We start from the raw sequence: 18,466 nt of genomic DNA, 5'->3' as shown, positions 1-18,466 counted from the left end.
TGTGGAACACAAGGGGTAGAGGAGCAGCTTGGCTCTAAGCCCACATAGCGGGAACAGTGCACTGCCAGACAAGTCCTGGCAGCTGGAGCGCCTGGCACAGCACAGGGTGGCTGGTGTGGATTCCCCGTGGCTGCAGCTCCCCTTGTGCCCCAGAGCCTCCCCCCACAAGGGTCGTTATCGCAGCACCTGTGAGAGCATCAAGGCGCAGGGAGCCCCAGGCACGCACAGGGCGGTCGGTGGAGGGGCCTTGAGATAAGGCAGCAGACACAACAATGTGGGGTAGGGTGGGGGGACCCTCCTCCCAGCCCTCTTAAGCAGCACGGCCCCCTCAGCCAGCACTGTGGGCCATGGAGAGAACCACGGTGCTGATCACGGGCTGCTCCTCGGGCATTGGGCTGGGACTGGCCGCTCGCCTGGCAGCCGACAGCGCTCGCCGGTTCAAAGGTAAAGGGACAGTGCTGCCCCTGGGGGGTCCAGCACCCCTGGGGGTTCTCCAGGCTGGGCCAGGCAGCACCTCAACAAGGACAGACAGTGCCTGGGGGTGGGCTGGGGTCAGCCCTGGGGGGGGTGGGCTCTGTGGCCTCGCTGCCCGTGGCCGCACTCTCTCCCCAGTTTACGCCACCATGCGCGACCTGGCCAAGGGCGAGCGGCTGCTGGAGCACCTGGGCAGCCACTGCCCTGACACGCTGGAGCTCCTGCAGCTCGATGTCACTGACCCGCACTCGCTGGCAGCCGCTGCGCAGCGGGTGCAGGAGCAGCGCCTGGACGTGTTGGGTATGACTCTTTCTGTTGCTCCCTTGGGTGGCTGGGAGGACATCTCCAGGGTCACAGCCCTCTTCCATAATGTAGATGCCAAATCATGGGAGATGCCAGCAGTCCTGGGGCTGGATGTGTTCAGCAGGGGAGGGCTGCAGGAGATGGGTTTGGGGGTGCCAAGGGCCCATCAGCAGGGAAAGGCCCCCCCATTCCTGCCTTCTGGCACTCAGTGGTGTGTGGGGGCTGCAGTGCCCATCTGACTGCACCATGCCCTGCAGTCTGCAACGCGGGGGTGGGACTGATGGGCCCCCTGGAGACCTGCTCTGACCAGGCCATGAAAACCCTCTTCGATGTCAACTTCTTTGGGGCCGTCCGCACCATCCAGGCATTCCTGCCCGCCATGAAGCGCCGCAGGGCCGGGCGGATCATTGTTTCCAGCAGCATCGGGGGGCTGCAAGGTGGGACCCCTGGCACCCTGGGGCGTGGGGAGCCGCGGGGAAGAGCCCCAGTGCTCAGGGTGCGGCTCTGCCCCAGGGCTACCCTTCAATGCCGTGTACTGCGCCAGCAAGTTTGCGGTGGAGGGGCTGTGCGAGAGCCTGGCCATCGTCCTGCGTCCCTTCAACATCCAGTGAGTGCCGGCGGTGCCGCGGGGGCTGGATCCTGCCGACCGCCCGCCGGGACGGGGAGATGCCAGGGCTGGGAATACGGTGTCGTCTCACGCGCTCCTTCCCGCAGCGTGACACTGGTGGAGTGCGGGCCCGTCCACACCAGCTTCCTGGCCAACCTACAGTGCCCGGACCCCGAGGGCACCGAGCTGCAGGGCCTGGACGCCGAGACGCGGGGGCTGTACCGCCGGTACCTGCGGCACTGCCAGAGCCTGTTCCGCGACGCGGCGCAGGAGGTGGAGGAGGTCCTGCCGGTGAGTCCGCGCGGGACGGGGGTGGCCGTGGAGCCGCGCCGGGGACGGCTCTGACCCCTCTGCGGTACCAGGTGTTCCTGGAGGCCATCGTCAGCCTCTGCCCGCCCCTGCGCTGCGCCAGCACCCAGCTCCTCGCCCCGCTCTGGCGTTTGCGGCTCGGCAGCCCCGACGGCTCCGCGTACGTCCGCGCCATGCACGACTTCGTGTTCGGCGGCAGCGAAGTCGGCGGGGATCAACCCTGAGCGGAGCTGGGTCGGGCTCCTTGCGGTGTCCTGCCGTGTCCCCAATAAAGCCCTTTTGCAGTCGCACAGCTCCGGCTCCGTCCCTGTCGCTCAGTGCCGGCCAGGCGGGGCCGCGCCGGGGCCGGGCCTGCCGGTCACCTCCCCCCGCGGGCGGAGCCGCGCCGGGGCCGCCCGGGAGGCGGTGCCGTTCCGCTGCCGGTGCCGTCCCCGTTCCGGTCGGCGGCGCATCCGGCGGGGCGATGCCGCCCTTCCCCTCGGGGCTGCTGGTGCTGACGGCGCCGCTGCCCGCGCTGCCCCGGCGGGCGGCGGGGCTGGTGGCGGCGGCGGCGGGGCTGGTGGCGGGGCCGCTGTACGTGCACCTGCAGCCGGGGCTGCGGCTGGGCGGCCCCACCGGCCCCGGCCCCGCCGCGCCGCCCGCGGGCCCCGCGCTGCTGCGGACTCTGGCCGCGCTGTACGAGGCGGCGGCGGCGCGGCAGGGGCTGGACCTGCGCGTCCTGCTCGACCCCGGCCGCCGCCTGGCACGGCCGCCCCGCGTCCTGCTGGCGGCCGCCGCCGAGGCGCCGGGGCCGCCGGAGCCGGTGCAGCTCGGGCTGCAGCGCCTGGCCGCGGCCGTGTACGGCTGCCCGCCCAGCCTGCCCGCGCTGCTGCTGGGCGAGGACACCGGCGGCGGGGACCCCCAGGGGGACCCCGAGCAGGATCCCGGCGCGACGCTCCCCGAATTCTTGGACGTGGCGGTCGGCGGCACCTTCGACCGGCTCCACGGCGCCCACCGGCTCCTGCTCAGCGCCTGCTGCCTCCTGGCCCGGCGGCGGCTCCTGGCCGGGGTGGCCGACGGAGACCTGCTCCGCCGTGAGTCCGGGGTGGCCGAGGGGTCAGCCTGGTGCTGGCCGGGGCAGGGCGGTGGTCTGGGGGACCACTGACGCGGGGGGTCCTGGCAGCCACCCACCCAAAGCGGTTGCCAGCCAGGCAAGGTGACACTGGGTACCCGGTGGGGACCTGGTGTCCTGTCCACAGCTAGCAAGGTGTGTGGGTGCAAGGGCAGGAGGGAGCAGCCACTCAAAGTCGTGAACGAGTTTTGTCTCCCTTCTCCTGGTCTTGTTTCTCTGCCACTCTTGTGCTCCCCCACCCCTCCTGGCACCTGGTAGACAAGGTTCTGCCGGAGCTGATCGAGCCCTACGAGCTGCGGGCGGCAAAGCTTCGCGAGTTCCTGGAGGACGTGAAGCCCTCGCTGAGCTACGACATCGTGCCTCTGGCCGACCCCTTCGGCCCCTCGGTCACAGACCCCCACCTGCAGTGCCTGGTGGTCAGCGAGGAGACCCGCCGGGGAGGGGAGGCCGTGAATAGGAAGAGACTTGAAAACGTAATTCCCTCCCTGGAGCCCAGGGCTGCCCCTGCACCCCTCTTGCCCCTGCCCGACACTGCCCGGGGACAAATCGGGACTCATTTCCCCTGCCTGCCACACTCTTATGGCTGATGGCTCTTGGGGATTCCTTTTCTCCTCAGGGGCTCCCTGAGCTGGCCCTCCACGAGATCCAGCTGCTGAAGGACCCTGACCACCGACAGAACGAGGAGGAGAAGATCAGCTCCTCCAGCCTCCGGCAGAGGCTGCTGGGGACGCTGCTGCAGCCCCCACGGGTGAGGGAGAACCACAGCGATGGGAGCTCCTTGGGAGGAGGGGTGGGAGTCTCGGGGTCCGCAGAGTTTGGCAGCGCTCCTGCTGCTCTGCAGGCCAGAGCCTGTCATGCCCATCTCCAGGGCTGGGGCATTGGGATCCTTCTCCAGCAAAGTCCAGTCCTCCCTTTGCTGCCATGGCTTTCCTTCTTCCCTTAGCGAGACCCGGCCTTGCCGTCACGCCCGTACGTGATTGGCCTCACGGGGGGCACCGGGAGTGGGAAAACCTCCATCGCCAAACTCCTGGGGCACCTGGGCGCCTTTGTCATCGATGCTGACAAGCTGGGCCACGCCGTCTATGTCCCTGGTGGCCCGGCCTACGAGCGGGTGGTGGCAGCCTTTGGGGCAGGTAGAGCCACCAGAGGCTGTGGGGAGGACTGGGAGGAGGAGGGGGAGGGAGGGGTGTCCCAACATCGCAAGGAGCCCTGGCCTGTGTCCCCCTCCTGCCCCATGGGTTTTGGGCTGCCCAGATATGGTGTGTCCCGTGTCAGAACTGCTGGTGGGGAAGGCTGAACTGGGCTGCTGTTTGCCTGGGATGAGTTCTTCCCTGTCCTTTCCATGAGTCAGGTGAAGAGCTGCCAGGTCAGGTCTTGCAGGCCCTTTCTGTGTCCCGTTGAGAGCCCTGTGCCAAAGCTGTTTCCCTGACCCAGGCTTACCCCAGGGATGGGAGTTGGGTTTGTTCCTCCCAAACCTGTTGTGCTTCTGTCTTGCAGAGATCTTGAACGAAGATGGGACGATTAACAGGAAAGTCCTTGGGGCCAAAGTGTTTGGAAACCAGGTAAAAGCAGCACAGAGACTCAGTATTTAATCCCATGAGCCAGGGGAGCTCTCCCCTTGTGTTAAGACCTTTTAGTTTTCAGCCCTTTGAACTTATGACACCTTCCTGGCTGATTTCCTGTCAGTGACAGGGCAGGACAGATCCCATCTCTGTAGCTGAGTCAGCAGCTGTGCTGAACATAGTCCTCTTGCCCTTCAGCAGCTGCTGCCTCCCTGTCCCCATCCCTGTCCCCTCTATCCCACGCTTTTTCTTCACCCAGTGCAGAGCAACAGCCCTGGTGTATGTGGAGCTGGTGCTCTCTGCCCCTTGTACCTGGGGAGGGGGCTCAGTGACACCTGGCCTTGCTGGTGGGGTCAGTGCTCAGCCTGTGGCTCCGGTGCTGCCCTGGCCCCAGGTGGAGGCAGCTTGAGGGGTCCCCTGCGTGATGGATGGGTCTCGTGTGGGTGCTGCTGCACCAGGACCTCACTGTGCTGAGGGGCAGCAGAGACCGAGGGTCTGCTGTGCCTGGCAGGGCCAGGGAAATAAAAACCCCTCACCTTCCTGGGTGCCCCCTGACTGCTGACAGCCACCATCCCCTTATTGGCTGCCCACGAGTTCTGAGGGTAAGGGAGCAAATCCCGAATCCCGCCCTGGTCCTTCGTAGGAGCGGCTGAAGAGCCTGACGGACATTGTGTGGCCCGAGATAGCCCGGATGGCGAGGGAGCAGATCCGGGAGGCCGACGCTCAAGGTGATGGGGGCGGCTCCATCGCAGCCTCAGCTCAGCAGCGAAGTGTCTGTGCTGCAGGAAGCGGGGAACTGAGCTGGGCTGGGCCAGAGCCGAGGAGCTGTCGCTCCATCCATGGCCAGGCACCGAGGAATGCCCTCGTTCCGCAGGGAAGGCCATGTGCGTGCTGGACGCTGCCGTGCTGCTGGAGGCCGGGTGGGAGGACATGGTCCACGAGGTGTGGACGGCCATCATCCCAGAGGAGGAGGTGGGCCACGCCCCAGGCCCCTTGCCCGCTGCCAGAGCTGGTCCTCGGCCTCCCCTGAGTGTCCCCTGTGTCCCTGCCAGGCCGTGAGGCGCGTTGTGGCCCGGGACGGGCTGAGCGAGGAGGCCGCTCGCCGCCGGCTGCAGAGCCAGATGACCAACAGGCAGCGGGTGGAGCGGGCGCAGGTGGTTCTCTGCACCCTCTGGGAGCCGGACATCACCCGGCAGCAGGTGAGCCCGGGGCTGCCGCGGCGCTGGGGGCGTCCTGGGGGACCAGAGGGCTCCGTGCTGTGCCCGGGCTGGGCACCGTGTGCCTGGGTGCTCTCTCACCGTCGAGGCTGCCTCTGGACACGGCCACCAGGGAGGGATTTGGGGATGCAGAGGCAGCTGGGAAGGGAGAGGAGGCGTGGGAGCCCTGTGTGACCCTGTGCCGAGGTGCCGCTCTGGGTGTCCGTGGGCTCTGAGGTGCCGTCCCGGGTGGTTCTCTGGCAGGTGCAGAAGGCCTGGGACCTGCTGCAGCAGCGCTTGCGCCCAGAGCCCGGCCACGAGCCCCACCTGTGAGGGGCAGTCCTGCACGGCCCCAGGAGGGTCCGTGTCCACCACTGCCCCGCGAGAGCCGGCGGACGGAGCAGCGCGGGACCGAGCCCACCGAGCCCGTCCAGCTCCATGAGTGGGGCCGGGGTGTCCTGATGTCCCCGCAGTTCGGGGGACCCTGCAGGGCTGAGCCAGTAAAGAGGCTGCTCCCACTGTGCATGTCCGTGTGCCGGTCCCGTGTCCCTGTGCCAGTTCTGTACACCCCCCCCTCACCTCCACAGGGGCTCGGGTGCCCCCGGCCCCTCCGAGCTGCCCTTATGGACGTGGCCCCCGGTGCTGATGCAGCGATGACGTCACGGAAGACTACGTTATCACGATTACATCACGACCATGACGTCACACCAGCACCGAGGCGCGGGCGCCCCCTGGCGGCGGGCGCGGCTCCCGTCGGCCCCCGCGGCGGTCACATGAGCGGGCGGGCGGAAGATGGCGGAGCCGCCGGGCGGGGGCGAGGAGCCCTGGGGGAAGGTGGGGCCGGGCCGGGAGCGCCGCCGGGGCGGCGGGCGGGCACCATGGAGGGCGGCCGGGCGGGCGGGGCGAGGAAGGCGCGGGGGTCGATGCCTGGGCGGGGGGCGGTCGCAGCCCGGCCCCGCTGACGTGTCTCCGCCGGCCCCGTGCAGGTGGACGCGGCCTACGGCGACAATGGCCTGGACTCCGGTAGGTGCCACCCCCGCGCACCCGGGGACGCCCCCCCCCCGTTCTCCTGGGCCCGGTGACACCCCGCGCTGGGCGCTGACCCCGGGGCGCTCTCCTTTCAGCGCTCTTCATGGAGAACGCCCGGAAAGGCAGCATAGTGTCCCGGGCCAACAGCATCGGCTCCACCAGCGCCTCCTCTGTCCCCAACACAGGTGGGGTTTGGCCCAGCACCTGCCGGGCTGCAGCTCTGCCCAGGGGGCTGGGCAGGTTCGCACCCTGAGGAGGAGGAGGAGGGAGGTGGTGGGAGCAGGAGGTGCCCCCCGTGCAGCTCCAAGGGGAGAGGTCTCTGGGGTGCTGTCCCTGGCCCAGCCTGCAGGAGCTGAGCGGAGCAGGGGCTGTGCTGGGCCCGGAGCTGCCACAACCCCCTTGTGCCTCTCCTTCCTCACCCCTGGGCCATGTCCTGTCCCCGCAGATGACGAGGACAGTGACTACCACCAGGAGCCCTACAAGGAGTCCTACAAGGACCGGCGCCGCCGCGCCCACACCCAGGCCGAGCAGAAGCGCCGCGACGCCATCAAGGTGAGGGGACAGCCACATCCCACCCAGCACTGCCCCTGCTGAGCTGCTGGATCTGCCCTCCCCAAGGGGTTCCCCGTGTTCAGGGAGCTGCCCTGGCACTGATGGGCTGTGTGGGGGAGCTGGGTGTGGGCCCGGCCCCACAGGGTGAGCTCCACGCGCTGTGGCTCTGCTTCCCCCCAGAAAGGCTACGATGACCTGCAGGCCATCGTCCCCACCTGCGAGCAGCAGGATTTCTCCATCGGCTCCCAGAAGCTGAGCAAGGCCATTGTCCTCCAGAAAAGTGAGTCCCGAGGGGTGTGGGAGTGGGAGGGGGTGCTGTTGACCCCCCAGAATTGCCTCCCTAGAGCTGTGCAGGGCAGAGTTCAGCACACCTTGGGACCTTGTGGTGTGATGAGGCTCTGGGGAGCTCAGGTGCTCAGGCACCTCCTGTGGGGGTCTCAGGGGCCTCTGTGTGTGCTCCCAAACCCTCACTCTGCGTTTTCGTGCTCAGCCATTGACTACATCCAGTTCCTGCACAAGGAAAAGAAGAAGCAGGAGGAGGAAGTTTCTACCCTCAGGAAAGATGTGATGGCCTTGAAGATCATGAAAGTGTAAGGGAAGAGCTGCCAGGGGTCATCCAGAGGTTCTCTGGCTGGGGACAGGCCTGGAGCTTGGAGCTGGGCACAGGAGCTGGGTGTGGGAGGTGGGAGCAGGAGCTCAGGAGCAGGATCTGGGTGCAGAGGCCTCGCCCCTGACCTCAGGGCCCCGTACTTGTTTCAGGAACTACGAGCAGATCGTGAAAGCTCATCAGGACAACCCGAACGAGGGGAAGGACCAGGTCTCCGATGAGGTGAAATTCAACGTTTTCCAAGGCATCATGGATTCCCTGTTCCAGTCCTTCAACGCCTCCATCTCTGTAACGAGTTTCCAGGAGCTCTCAGCGTGTGTGTTCAGCTGGATCGAGGAGCACTGCAAGCCCCAGGTGAGCACTGGTGCCATGGCCCAGGGGGAGAGGCAGTGGCACGGGGGTGGCTGTTCCCCCACAGACCCACTGACCATGTCCCCTCTCTGCTGCAGACGCTGCGGGACGTTGTCATCGGGGTTCTGCACCAGGTGAAGAGTCAGCTCTACTGAGCCTCCTCTGCCGCCTCTGTGCCCATGGGGACGGGGGCACCTCCTGCCCAGGGGCCTGGGGAACAGGCACCCCCCTGGGCACTCTCCCTCGTGGCTGTTTTTTGAGCTTTCCTGAATTATTTATTGTATTCCCTCCGAAGCCCAAGGGCGGCCGTGCAGACACGGCTGCTCCAGTCGGTGTTACCGAGTCTTGGCAGGGACTGGGCAAGGGGGGAGGGAAAGGGGGTGTGGAGCAGAGTGGGGGCAGAGTCTGTGGCTCAGGCAGTGCCGGGGGGTTGCCTGTGCCACCGACTCTCCCTGCAGAGCTGACCCCAGAGCAGCTCTGCCCTCAGGCCTCTGACAGCCCCGCTGACCCCGGCTGGGGAAACGTGATGAATGTGTGCTAAAAACGGTGGGTTTCTGGTGAAACAGTAGGAATAGGTTCTCCCCAACTTCTGGGCTGTCTCCCCCCTCCCTCTGAAGCAGCTGTTGTGTTTTGGGGGAGCCTGTCAGTGCTGGCAGCAAGATGAGCCCCCTCAGTGCCAGGGTGCTCCTGCAGCTGTGGGTTCCCTCACAGGGACATGGGAAGTTCCTGCAAGTGCTGGGACGTGTCCAGCTCCTTCTTGGGGTGGCTGTGCTGCACAGAACGTTCTGCAGCTGCAGCACAACGTGGCCACATGCACATTTTTATACACACATATCCCTGATCAGCCTTGATTTGGTTTTCATTTCTGTAAATCACTGAAACGGTCCTGGAGCGCTGCCAGTGCCAGCTGTGCAGGCAGCTGCTCTCAGGGACACCTTTGTCCCTGTCTCACACCCAGTTTGGGTCACAGCTCTGCCCAGGTGAGGGATGGTCACTGCCCAGAGTAAAGGGATAGTGGGATTTGTTCTCCATAACCACGTTTGTGCTCCTGCTCCAGGGGCACAGCCAGGGAGTGTTTATTTCAGGCTGGTTTTTTTCCCAGAGCTGAGGAGGGAGTGTTGCTTCCTACCTTGGGAGGAGGATGAGGAGCTTTACAGACCTCACACATGAAAGTGATGTATTTTTCTATTGAGAAAAGTAATTAAATAAATGTTGCTGAATGTTTTAGTGATTTTTCTGCTGCTGTGTTCCTGGAGCTGGGCCCTAGAGCCAGTAGTTTCCAGAAACCCATTCCAGCCTCTGAGGTTCATGTTACCCTCTCCTGGCTCCTACCCCTCAGGACCCAAACCCTGTCCTAACACCCTCTGAACAGACAAACACCACTGAGAAGCAAAGTTGAACCAAAATTCTGGTGTTTAATGGATCATATTCTTGTGTGACCACTCAGGCACATGGCAAGAAGGGGCTGGATCACACACAGAGCTCAGCAGCCCTGACAGTCCCTCACTCTCTTTCCTTACTGGAGCACCAGTGCCCCACACCTCCCCTCAGCCCCACTGGACCCCAGTTTGGCAGCTCCCTGTGCTGGGGGGCAGGAAGAAACAACATCCCTCTGCAAGGAGAGGGCCAGTGGCTACCTACCTACCACCCTTCCAACTGCAAAAAAATTTTAAACACATAAATACACGGGACGTGCCCTGCAAAGTCCTGCGAAAAGAGAAACAGAACAACCCAACAGCCGAGTTTCAACAGCAGCTCCACAGCAGCAGCTTCTCCCCGGGGCAGAGGCTCCCCCAGCCCCTCACAGGGCCGCTGGCAGCACCACGCCGTGCTCCTCATCCGTCTCTATCCCGACCTCCTCCTGTATGGCACCGGTGGGTCAGGGCAGGTCAGGGCCCGGCTCAGCAGCCCCAGGCAGGTTCCAGCCTCGGTACTTACAAAGAATTGCTTCTTGCTCTTGGGGTACCCCTCCAGGATGGCGTCCAGCAGCTCGGTGGCCTGATGGGACAGGGTGTGTGAGGGGCTGTGCAGGGCCCATCCCAGCAGGGCCAGCACTGACCCCCAGCCCCCAGACAGTACCATCCGCTTCCTCCGGCGCCACTCCCGGCGGTACAGCTGCTGCTCCTGGCACACCTGCCAACGGCACCACGGCGGGAATGCCCGTCAGGGTCCTGCTGGATCCCGGCAGAGGCCCGGCCCAGCACCAAGTTCAGCCCCGCAGCTCTTCACCTTCTCCTTTTCCTCCGGAGTGACGTGGTTGGTGGCAGATTTAATCCTCTCCAGTTTCTCCGTGTAACTGGCACAATCCTTCCTCAGCGCCTCGATCTCCTTGACCATCTCGGGCGTTGTCATGGAGCCGTTCAGGTCCCTGAGCTCTGGGGAGGCGGCACCACTCACCGCCCGGGCTGCCAGCTGGCACTGGGGCACCGCTGCCCCGTGCCCTGCGGGCCCTCCCGATGGTTGCTGAGCCAGGACCTGAGCCTGTCGCTGAGCCCGCGGGGCACTCACCCGCCTCCATGTGCCGGCAGCTCTGCTGCAGCGCCTGCAGCTGTGCGGAGCGGGCGGCGATCTCCCCGTCCAGCCCGCGGAGCTCGGCATCGCTGGCGGCCGGGAGCTGCTCCTGCGGGGAGCGGGGGTCAGGGGGGGGCTGCAGCGGGCAGGGGGCACCCGCGGCCGGGGCTCACCTGGTCGGCGAAGTAGATCTTCTGCTTCCCGTAGGCCTTCTCGCGAATGCGGCCCTGCTGCGCCAGCTGCTCCAGCGCCTTCACCACGGCCTGCGGGACGCGCCGTCAGCCGCGACAGGGACCGGGCCCGCCCCGCCCCGCCCCGGCCCCGCTCACCGTCTTGCCCAGCCCGTGCTCCCGCTGCAGGTTCCCGAAGGCGTCCTGGGCGCTGTACGGACGGTTCTGCTCCCGCAGGTACCGCAGCAGGACGGCGGCGGCGGAGCCTCCTGAGGGGGCCGGCCCCGGTCACCGCGGCCTCCTCCGGCACCGCAGCGGCCGCGCCGGGGCCTCCTCTCCCTCATCCCCCTCCCCCGGCCCGCCCCGCACTCACCGCCCGCCGCGGCCTCGCGCGCTTTGCTCATCCCGCTCCTCCCGCCCCGCTCCGGTCCCGGTTGGCGCCGCTGGCGGCACTTCCGGCGCGCTCCGCCCAACCGGGAACGGGGCCCGGGGCGGGGCCGGTGGGCGGGGCAGCCGCGCCTCGGGAGGAGGGCGGGGCTCCGGTGCAGCCCCGCCCCCTGCGGGACCGGCGGGCGAGGCCTTCGCGGGGGGATCCCCCGCACCCACCGCCCCCCGCCCCGTGAGCCGCCTCACGCCCCTATGGAATAACCCGTTACCGACCGCCGCTCCCGGGTCTGAGCCTGCCGCCCCGCCCCGCCGCCCCCCAACCCCCGGTCCGCGGCCACGGAACAGGCGGACGCGCTCAAACAGGCGGAGTCACACAAACAGGAGCCGGTAACGGGGTCCCTGCCGAGGTACGTTCTTGGCTGCACAAACGTGATCAGAACCGGGTCTATGGCTTAGGAAAAGCAAGGGTGGGGGGAGCTCGGCGGGCACAGAGGGGGTGGCTCTCCCCGGGGACTGCTGCTGGTTTGTTCATGGGACCGCGGTGGGCACGGTCCGGTTCCCCCTGCTGGGTTCTGCCTGCACGAGGCTGGAACACAACAGGGCCAGGGCACCCCTGTCCCACCGCCTCCCTCCTCCAGGAAACCTCGGCCCTGCCCACGGGAACACGCGGGTAGGAGCACAGGGGGTTCTAGCAAAGTGTTAGTTGGCTCTCAGCAAAGGCTGTTAGTTCAGGAAAGCAACACAAGAGCAGGGGGCCACACGTGGATGTTCTTGCAGGACTCTGGTGGTCACAGCAGGTGTCTTATTGCCATCGAGCTCTTAAAGAACAGCATCACAAGGAGCTGGAGCTGAGGGAGTGGCCAGTGCAAGGAAAACACTGCAGCTGCACAACGTCCACAGTGGAGCAAGGGGGTTGGTTCCTCCTGGAGCTGGATATTGCTGGGAGAGAAGACTTGGATTTGTGAACGTTTTAGGAGCAGGGAATGGCTGTCTGAGACAGAACAACAGCACTGAGTCCCAGACACCAGGCCTGAAGGGCCCCATCCTGTTCCCCTGGTTGTGCATCAGCCCCAGAGGTCGGTGCACGATTGTCCCTGGCAATGCCATCAGTCCCCCCGGCCTCGAGAGCTGCAGACACCACATTTATTGTCTTAGGTGAGGAAGTTTGGAGCAGGCAGCATCCTGGCAGACAGCACAGGGTGATTGTGGACCTATCCCATCAACGTCTCTCCCTAGGGATTACCGTGTCCTTTATTTTAAAATCCAAGCGAGGCTACAGAGTCACAAGTCACAGTGATGTTCCCAACCAGGACTGGCTGTCACGTCACTCAGACTCACAGGAGACGATTGAGAGAACTGTGCAAGGCTTTTCCTTCCAGGATTCCCTCCGTGACGCACAATAGAAAACCAGAGGGAAGCGATGGGATGGCTTACTGGCCTCGGGAGCCAGCAGGATCCAGCTGGTTCAGCTCAGACTGATCCAGCAGTTCAAAATCATCCCCTTCGGCATCAGTGTCCAAGTCCGAGCTGACTGCTCTGAGGTGAGTCTTTGCCCCTCTCTGGGGATTGGTGCTGCGTGAGGAGCCTGGCTGAGGGGCTCCTGACAGTGCCAGCTGGATCATCCCCCTGGTGACAAAGCCAGCGATGTTGTTGGTGAGATTCTGCACCGAGGGCAGCACACCAGACTCGTCCTGGTCGTACGGGAGGTGCAGATCCTCTGTCCCCTGTGGGCGGTATGCCAGGCTCGGGATCCCAATGCTGGTGTCGTCTTCGTCATCTATGCCAGTTGCTTCTGGGTTTATGGAAGGGAAGTCGGGAGATCCCTTGCAAAAGACTCCTCTGGGTCACTGTGTCCGTCCAGGTCTGGAAGAGGAGAAAGTGCTTTAAATGCTGGCACTCACCCAGCACCCGCAGGCTCCATCAGGAGCTGGGCCAGCACCTCCCCAGGGCAGACTGTTGGCATCTCACAGACCACACGCTCCTCAACCTCGCCCTCCTCCCCATCCCAGCTATTCAGATCCCAATGATCTCCCAGCTCATTCACAAGGAATGCGGGTGCCAAACCAGGCACCTGCCAGACGGGAGAGCACCCACACCCCCAACCACGCTGCTTCTGCACCCACAGTCAGACTGGCAGAGCTGGATCTGCCTTTGCAGAGCAGCTGCTGTCGCTCTAGTCAAGCACCACAGGAATGAAGGAGGACACTCTGAACAAAACAGGCAGTTGCAGCTCATCTGCAGCAGCGAGGCTGACATCAAAGAGCCAGACTTCAAGGGCATGAGGTAACAGCACATCCGCCCTCCAACCCGTCACACTGGCGCCTGTTTGGCATTCCACACCTTCCACAAGCTGCCCATTTCCTCTCACCTTCTGATCCCTCTGTCAGGGGAGTCTGGCCCCTAGAAAGGTTAAACATTCCGTTTTCAGTATAGGAAACCTCAGCATCTGAATGCTCCGAGTCAGAGATGGTCAGTTCCTTGGCAACCACAGAGTCATCCAGCTTTGAAATAGGACATAAAATTGAAAACATCAGCATTGGAGAGCTTATTCTTGTGCCTCAAGACAAAAGAGATGATCCAGTGGCCTTTAGTTAAACCTGGCCCTCACAGGAGGCTGCTGTGGCCTCAACCTAAGGCTCATTCATGTTTACTGCCCAGCCTAGGAGCCTGCAGCTGGCACGAGCAGCTCTGGACATCCTTGAGTGGGGACAGAGTGGGAAAGATCTCTCTGAAAGGGGAGTGTCCTCATCTGCTCTCCCATCACATTCAGCCACCCTGTTTGTTCTGTCCAGCCAAGCTCCCCCTGTCCCAGACGCTCCATTACCTTGGGGCAGAATGCAGCCAGCTCCTCTTCGCTGTCGCTCCCGTCGTCCGTGGCCTCCTGACCGAGGGCCCGGGCACGCTCTGCCAGAAACCAGAGCCAAAGCTGTTACTGCTGCTGGGACAGGGCTCTGTGCAGAGCCACAACACCCCAGGCTGGACACAGGACAGCAGAGCCAGCTCTGTTCTGCAGCGGAGCTGCAGTAATTCCTGACTGCGGCAGGTTTTTTTGCCGAGATGAACATGTTTTAGCACTCCCTTGCACTGATCCCTTCCTCCTGTTTCTGCACAACCATCACATGGAACACAGAGTTCTGGCAGCCGAGAGCTGGAGCAGCTCAGCGCCTCTAAGAGCCCATGGCAGCTGCTCCCTGGGCTGTGGAGGCAGAGCTGCCTTGCTCCCTTCCCGAGGCAGCTCCAAGAATTTGCCATGCCAAGACATGCAGTCCTACCCCCTGCCGGGGCCGGGGGGGCTCCTTTCACAGCCCATCTCAGGCACCAAAGGCCAAGGTCTGAGGGGTCAGAAACGGCACAGCACTCACGTTGCCTCTCCCGCTGCCGGGCTATCATGTATCCCCGGACGCTGAAGTCCAGCCGCTGCAGAGCCGGCTCCAGCCGCAGGTACATGCGCTGCCCCAGCCGGTGGTACACGGCGAGGGGCCACAGCAGGACGAGGAGCACTGGGAACGCACGTTAGAAGGTCGGTCAGGATGCTGCTGCTTGGCGAGCATCCCGCCCGTTCTGTGATGCAGCACAACACGCAGAGCGCGGCAGACCCGGGCACTGAGGACAGTGCTGCAGGAGGCCGTGAGAACTGGTGCCATCGCCTCTGCCAATTTAACCAAATTGAGAGGCCAAGCGGTCAGTGCTCAGATCTGCGATTGCTAAGCACTCAAACATGTTCTCTCCAGGCCAGACTTCGAGTCCTGGCCAAGAACCGCCACGTTCCAGGCAGAGTGCGTTATTTTAAATTTTAAAGCCGTTCACACAAGCTTTCCTTTTGTGCACATTCAGATCCCTCATCTCTTTTCACACATAAGTCTGTATTGGCACAGAGATCTACTTACACAGCAAGTACGAGAGCAAGAGTCCAGGGATGTACCGGCCAAGGACAGCCAGGAAAGTGAAGACTCCACACGCTAGAAGGCAAAACTGAAGACATGGGAGACAGTGAGCTTCCAAGGTTAAGTAATGGCCTCGCTTTCTCCTCCCTCCTCTAGAAACCTGATCGTTCTGCCTGTGCTTTCCATTCCTCCCCACCACCTAACAGCCACGGTGTTGTGGGAGACCTCCCATGGCAACCTCCCATGCCTGAACATGTTCAGGCAGCACTGGATGCCAGCACAGGAGGATCCTCGTGGTCAACAGAGGCTCCACACCGAACAGGTTATTTCTGAGGTCTGTACATTCTTACCTTGCCAGGGCTTTGCCTCTTGAAAATGAAGAGATTATTTAAGAAGTTGGTCACAGCCACCCATCCTTCAGCCAAATGGTGACAGAGCTCTGGCACTCCCAGCAGCCGAGGGTGGACATATCCCCAGCTGCAGTGAAGACAGAATTTGGGAACAGATATTACTGCATCAATGTCAGTGCTGAAGTCCCTTGTTACAAACACTTGCCTCAATGCTTCTTCCTCCCCAGCACACAGCTCTAGAGATGAGGGTCACCTGCCCACCAAGCACTGTCCTACCCAAAGCAGCTTGTCTACAACTGTAGCCTCCAAGAGCTTAGCACGAGGTCTGGGAGCAGCCTTGCACCTCACTTCGTAGTTACTCCGGAGGCCTTGAATTGGTGAGTTTTGTTAGTGCCTCTTAACTGCTGGTCACGAGTACCTGAAGGCTGAGGAAGAGCAATTCCTTTTGTGCTTGGGCCTCTTCAAAAATTGAATAAAGACAAGTGTCCTCTGGCACCAGCTCGGGTGACCTAACTGGGTGCTGACACCCAGCACAGCCTGGCAGTGGCGGCAGGAAGGTGTGCCCAGGGAGGCAGGTGTGAGCACTGAGGCAACACCTCAGCGTTTCTCAACCCATTATTAACGCTGCAAGTCAGACCATAACTATGCAGGAACAACTGCTGGAACAAGCCTGCCTAACATTCCCTGTCGAGTCTCAGAGGACTTCATTAATTCCCACAGAAATGCTGTTTTCCTGCTGCTGGAGGCCCATACAAGAGGAATTGCTTCCAAGGCAGCGCCTCTTAACTTCAGGGGGCAGGGGATCAAGCAAGCATCACTGGAAGCTGGTATGAGGCAAAGATGGAGTATAATACAAAGGCTTGAGCAAGTCAAAAGCTTCTCACGACTGCCTGACAGCGTCCCAGGCTCCATCCTCCCTTCTCCCTTCTCCCCCCACCTCCTCCTCGCCCCAAGGAGCTGATATTCCAAGCATGTGCAGGCAATGACACGGTATCACAGCAAAGTATCAAGAGCAGAGGAGTCAATTAGTTTCCTACCTCTCATTGTCTAATTCGTCAGGTCTCGCCACTAAAATATTAAGAACAGACACTACATTAGTTGCAAGGAATTTGCCATGGGAATGCGTAGCTCTTGGGATTTAAGTAAAGCTTTTAATGAGCTGGGGGACACCTGGAAGAGACATTAACTGTAATTACAGGATGGAGATGCACCACTCCATGACACGTCTTGAGTGTGTACGTGTGACAGCACAGGACTGCAAGAGTCTCCCTGTTGCTCCTCGGTATTTGTTGGACACTGGAGGCTGCTCTGGCCAAAACATCACTTCCCTCTCCCCCCACACCAGCTGGGGAGCAGGAATAGCCTGCAGGCTGGAGGCATCGGGGATTTAAGGCTTTTGATACTTTCCCACTGAGGCTGGTCACTTGAAAAGTGACCAAAGGCTGTACCATCTATCCTAAGAGACTAAAATCGGGCAGATGAGGGAGCTGGACAGACAGTACCACCTAAGAGGGAGCCTGATCCAAGCTCCAAAACCGAGGAAAGCTGTAATGTCTTCCCAGGAACTACAGAGAACACGGGCTGAAGCAGAAAGCTGAGAGCTGAATTTGCTGGTTAGTCAGGGAACCAGCCCTGGGAGCATGCAGACCCTACACTGCTCCAAACCCACCTATCCATGCAAAGCCAAGAGACCCCAACCTGTTTGGAATTGGGGGGTGTTCATCAGTGTATTAATGTCACAAAGGAGGGACACGACTGCTTTGGTTACTGAAAGCTTAGGACTAACTTCATTAACAGCTGTTCAGGTGCCTCTCCTCCCAAAGAAATCTCTGCTCAACAGCAAGGCTAGGACTCATCTTCGTCCTAAACTGGGTTATTATGGATTCTGAGGAGAAATCCAGATGAGTTCCACATACTTTCAATTTCTTGCTCTGGTACTTCATGCACCAGAGACCTGCACTAGGTCACATACACCCCGTGCTGCAGGATTACAAGACAAATACCAGCATCACAAGCACAAAACAAAGTCTTATGTTCACACAGGTTAGAATCTTCCATCTCCAGGAAGAACATGTATTCTTGATGGCTTCTAGACCCTCAAAGCAAAAGACCCAGGTTTCAACAATTTAACTGCAGACAGTACAGAGCTGGGGCTGGAAACAGGGCTTGATTTGCTGCTATCAGCTCAAATGCTGCAACTTACCTCCAATTTCTGGCCAGATTTTGTGCTTCCACTGGTCTATACACACCACTACCATGAGGGTAAATGCAACCAGGAAAAGCAAACGAAGGGAAGTCAGAGCAAAGAACCTGTGAGGAAGAAACAAAAGGGGTCGGTACTGGCCAGGCATAAAGGGGTAACACGAACCAACCCAAAACCAAACAGTCACCTGGAGAGAAACTCAGCAGGTGCCACTCAGTCAGCACTGAGGGGAGCAGCTGCCGGGGGACTCCTGTCTGCTCGAGTCAGTTCTACCGGGACAGCCCCCTGTCCCAGTCGAGCGGTGCCCGCCGCCCTCCCTGCACGGGCACAGCGCAGGTTGGCTGTTCCCGCTTGGTTTGATGCTCCCCGGTACAATGGGAGCACGCGGAGGGGGTCGGGGCTGTAGCCGACCGAGCGCTCCCTGAGCCCTCCCGTCCGAACGGGCCGCGGCCCAAACCCGTCCGTCCCCGGGGGAAGGCTCCCCCGCGCCCCTCTGAGCCCCCTCAGCCCCGGCGATGGCGGCACCGGGCCGCTCCGCCGCCCGCCCGCCCTGCGCGGCCCGGTGCCGGTGCTCACCAGAACAGGCCGTGCAGCACCGCCCAGCACAGCGCGCTGCGGCCCGGCCGCTCCCACACCAGCGCGGCCTGCAGGGCGCCCAGAAGCGGCTCGTACGGCCCGAGGCGGCCGCGCAGCGCCGCGCTCAGCGCCTGCACCCGCCGCTGCCGCTCGCCGGGCCCGAACCCGGGCCCCGCCGCCGCCGCCGCCGCCATCGCTCCCTCACGGCGTCAACATCCGCCCGCCCGCTGCGCGCGCGCGCCCGCCGCAGGCATGGCGGCCCCCGCCGCCGGCAGCGACAGCTC

The 18,466-nt window shown here is 62.6% G+C and overlaps 5 protein-coding genes across 5 annotated transcripts; 3 read left to right on the top strand and 2 right to left on the bottom strand.

The window, feature by feature from the left end:
* The first annotated feature begins 102 nt into the window (after positions 1 to 102).
* Positions 103 to 1,955, top strand: HSD17B1 (hydroxysteroid 17-beta dehydrogenase 1). Its single transcript, XM_050327735.1, has 5 exons — positions 103 to 774; positions 1,035 to 1,214; positions 1,291 to 1,384; positions 1,492 to 1,675; positions 1,747 to 1,955. Exons 1-5 carry the CDS (start codon positions 348 to 350, stop codon positions 1,915 to 1,917), a joined length of 1,056 nt encoding a protein of 351 aa, XP_050183692.1. The 5' UTR covers positions 103 to 347; the 3' UTR covers positions 1,918 to 1,955.
* Positions 1,956 to 2,119: 164 nt separating this feature from the next.
* Positions 2,120 to 6,085, top strand: COASY (Coenzyme A synthase). The gene is made up of 9 exons (XM_050327690.1): positions 2,120 to 2,766; positions 3,063 to 3,277; positions 3,421 to 3,552; positions 3,748 to 3,937; positions 4,302 to 4,366; positions 5,010 to 5,094; positions 5,241 to 5,338; positions 5,419 to 5,565; positions 5,827 to 6,085. The coding sequence occupies exons 1-9, from the start codon at positions 2,157 to 2,159 to the stop codon at positions 5,893 to 5,895; spliced, it is 1,611 nt and encodes a 536-aa protein (XP_050183647.1). The 5' UTR covers positions 2,120 to 2,156; the 3' UTR covers positions 5,896 to 6,085.
* Positions 6,086 to 6,354: 269 nt separating this feature from the next.
* Positions 6,355 to 9,328, top strand: MLX (MAX dimerization protein MLX). The gene is made up of 8 exons (XM_050327748.1): positions 6,355 to 6,396; positions 6,549 to 6,585; positions 6,687 to 6,776; positions 7,037 to 7,143; positions 7,324 to 7,423; positions 7,634 to 7,733; positions 7,903 to 8,104; positions 8,200 to 9,328. The coding sequence occupies exons 1-8, from the start codon at positions 6,355 to 6,357 to the stop codon at positions 8,254 to 8,256; spliced, it is 735 nt and encodes a 244-aa protein (XP_050183705.1). The 3' UTR covers positions 8,257 to 9,328.
* A 168-nt stretch (positions 9,329 to 9,496) lies between these two features.
* PSMC3IP (PSMC3 interacting protein) lies at positions 9,497 to 11,286 on the bottom strand. Its single transcript, XM_050327753.1, has 8 exons — positions 11,156 to 11,286; positions 10,942 to 11,051; positions 10,786 to 10,875; positions 10,610 to 10,721; positions 10,331 to 10,476; positions 10,181 to 10,234; positions 10,040 to 10,099; positions 9,497 to 9,962 (listed from the first exon to the last, which is right to left on the bottom strand). The coding sequence occupies exons 1-8, from the start codon at positions 11,184 to 11,186 to the stop codon at positions 9,903 to 9,905; spliced, it is 663 nt and encodes a 220-aa protein (XP_050183710.1). The 5' UTR covers positions 11,187 to 11,286; the 3' UTR covers positions 9,497 to 9,902.
* Positions 11,287 to 11,557: 271 nt separating this feature from the next.
* Positions 11,558 to 18,376, bottom strand: RETREG3 (reticulophagy regulator family member 3). The gene is given in 10 exon segments (XM_050327749.1): positions 11,558 to 12,988; positions 12,991 to 13,032; positions 13,538 to 13,670; positions 13,994 to 14,073; positions 14,532 to 14,669; positions 15,057 to 15,141; positions 15,404 to 15,530; positions 16,441 to 16,471; positions 17,607 to 17,713; positions 18,183 to 18,376. Coding segments are annotated over 10 exon segments (1,326 nt in total). The 3' UTR covers positions 11,558 to 12,599.
* Positions 18,377 to 18,466: the final 90 nt, after the last annotated feature.

This window comes from Myiozetetes cayanensis, unplaced genomic scaffold (genome assembly GCF_022539395.1).
Source record: "Myiozetetes cayanensis isolate MyiCay16 unplaced genomic scaffold, myiCay2020 scf34, whole genome shotgun sequence".
Taxonomy (NCBI): domain Eukaryota; kingdom Metazoa; phylum Chordata; class Aves; order Passeriformes; family Tyrannidae; genus Myiozetetes; species Myiozetetes cayanensis.
The sequence above is the reverse complement of the archived record's forward strand: the minus strand, read 5'-3'. Positions and strand labels throughout refer to the sequence as shown.

Coding starts and splice junctions, on each gene's coding strand:
- PSMC3IP (XM_050327753.1), bottom strand. CDS start 11,186: ATGAGCAAAGCGCGCGAGGCCGCGGCGGGCG. Junction 10,876..10,941: donor AGCACGGGCTGGGCAAGACG/GTGAGCGGGGCC, acceptor CGCGTCCCGCAG/GCCGTGGTGAAGGCGCTGGA. Junction 9,963..10,039: donor AGAGCAAGAAGCAATTCTTT/GTAAGTACCGAG, acceptor GGTGCCATACAG/GAGGAGGTCGGGATAGAGAC.
- MLX (XM_050327748.1), top strand. CDS start 6,355: ATGGCGGAGCCGCCGGGCGGGGGCGAGGAGCCCTGGGGGAAG. Junction 6,777..7,036: donor CTCCTCTGTCCCCAACACAG/GTGGGGTTTGGC, acceptor CTGTCCCCGCAG/ATGACGAGGACAGTGACTAC. Junction 8,105..8,199: donor AGGAGCACTGCAAGCCCCAG/GTGAGCACTGGT, acceptor TCTCTGCTGCAG/ACGCTGCGGGACGTTGTCAT.
- HSD17B1 (XM_050327735.1), top strand. CDS start 348: ATGGAGAGAACCACGGTGCTGATCACGGGCTGCTCCTCGGGCATTGGG. Junction 775..1,034: donor GCAGCGCCTGGACGTGTTGG/GTATGACTCTTT, acceptor CATGCCCTGCAG/TCTGCAACGCGGGGGTGGGA. Junction 1,215..1,290: donor CAGCATCGGGGGGCTGCAAG/GTGGGACCCCTG, acceptor GCTCTGCCCCAG/GGCTACCCTTCAATGCCGTG.
- COASY (XM_050327690.1), top strand. CDS start 2,157: ATGCCGCCCTTCCCCTCGGGGCTGCTGGTGCTGACGGCGCCGCTGCCC. Junction 3,938..4,301: donor GGTGGCAGCCTTTGGGGCAG/GTAGAGCCACCA, acceptor TCTGTCTTGCAG/AGATCTTGAACGAAGATGGG. Junction 5,566..5,826: donor CGGACATCACCCGGCAGCAG/GTGAGCCCGGGG, acceptor GTTCTCTGGCAG/GTGCAGAAGGCCTGGGACCT.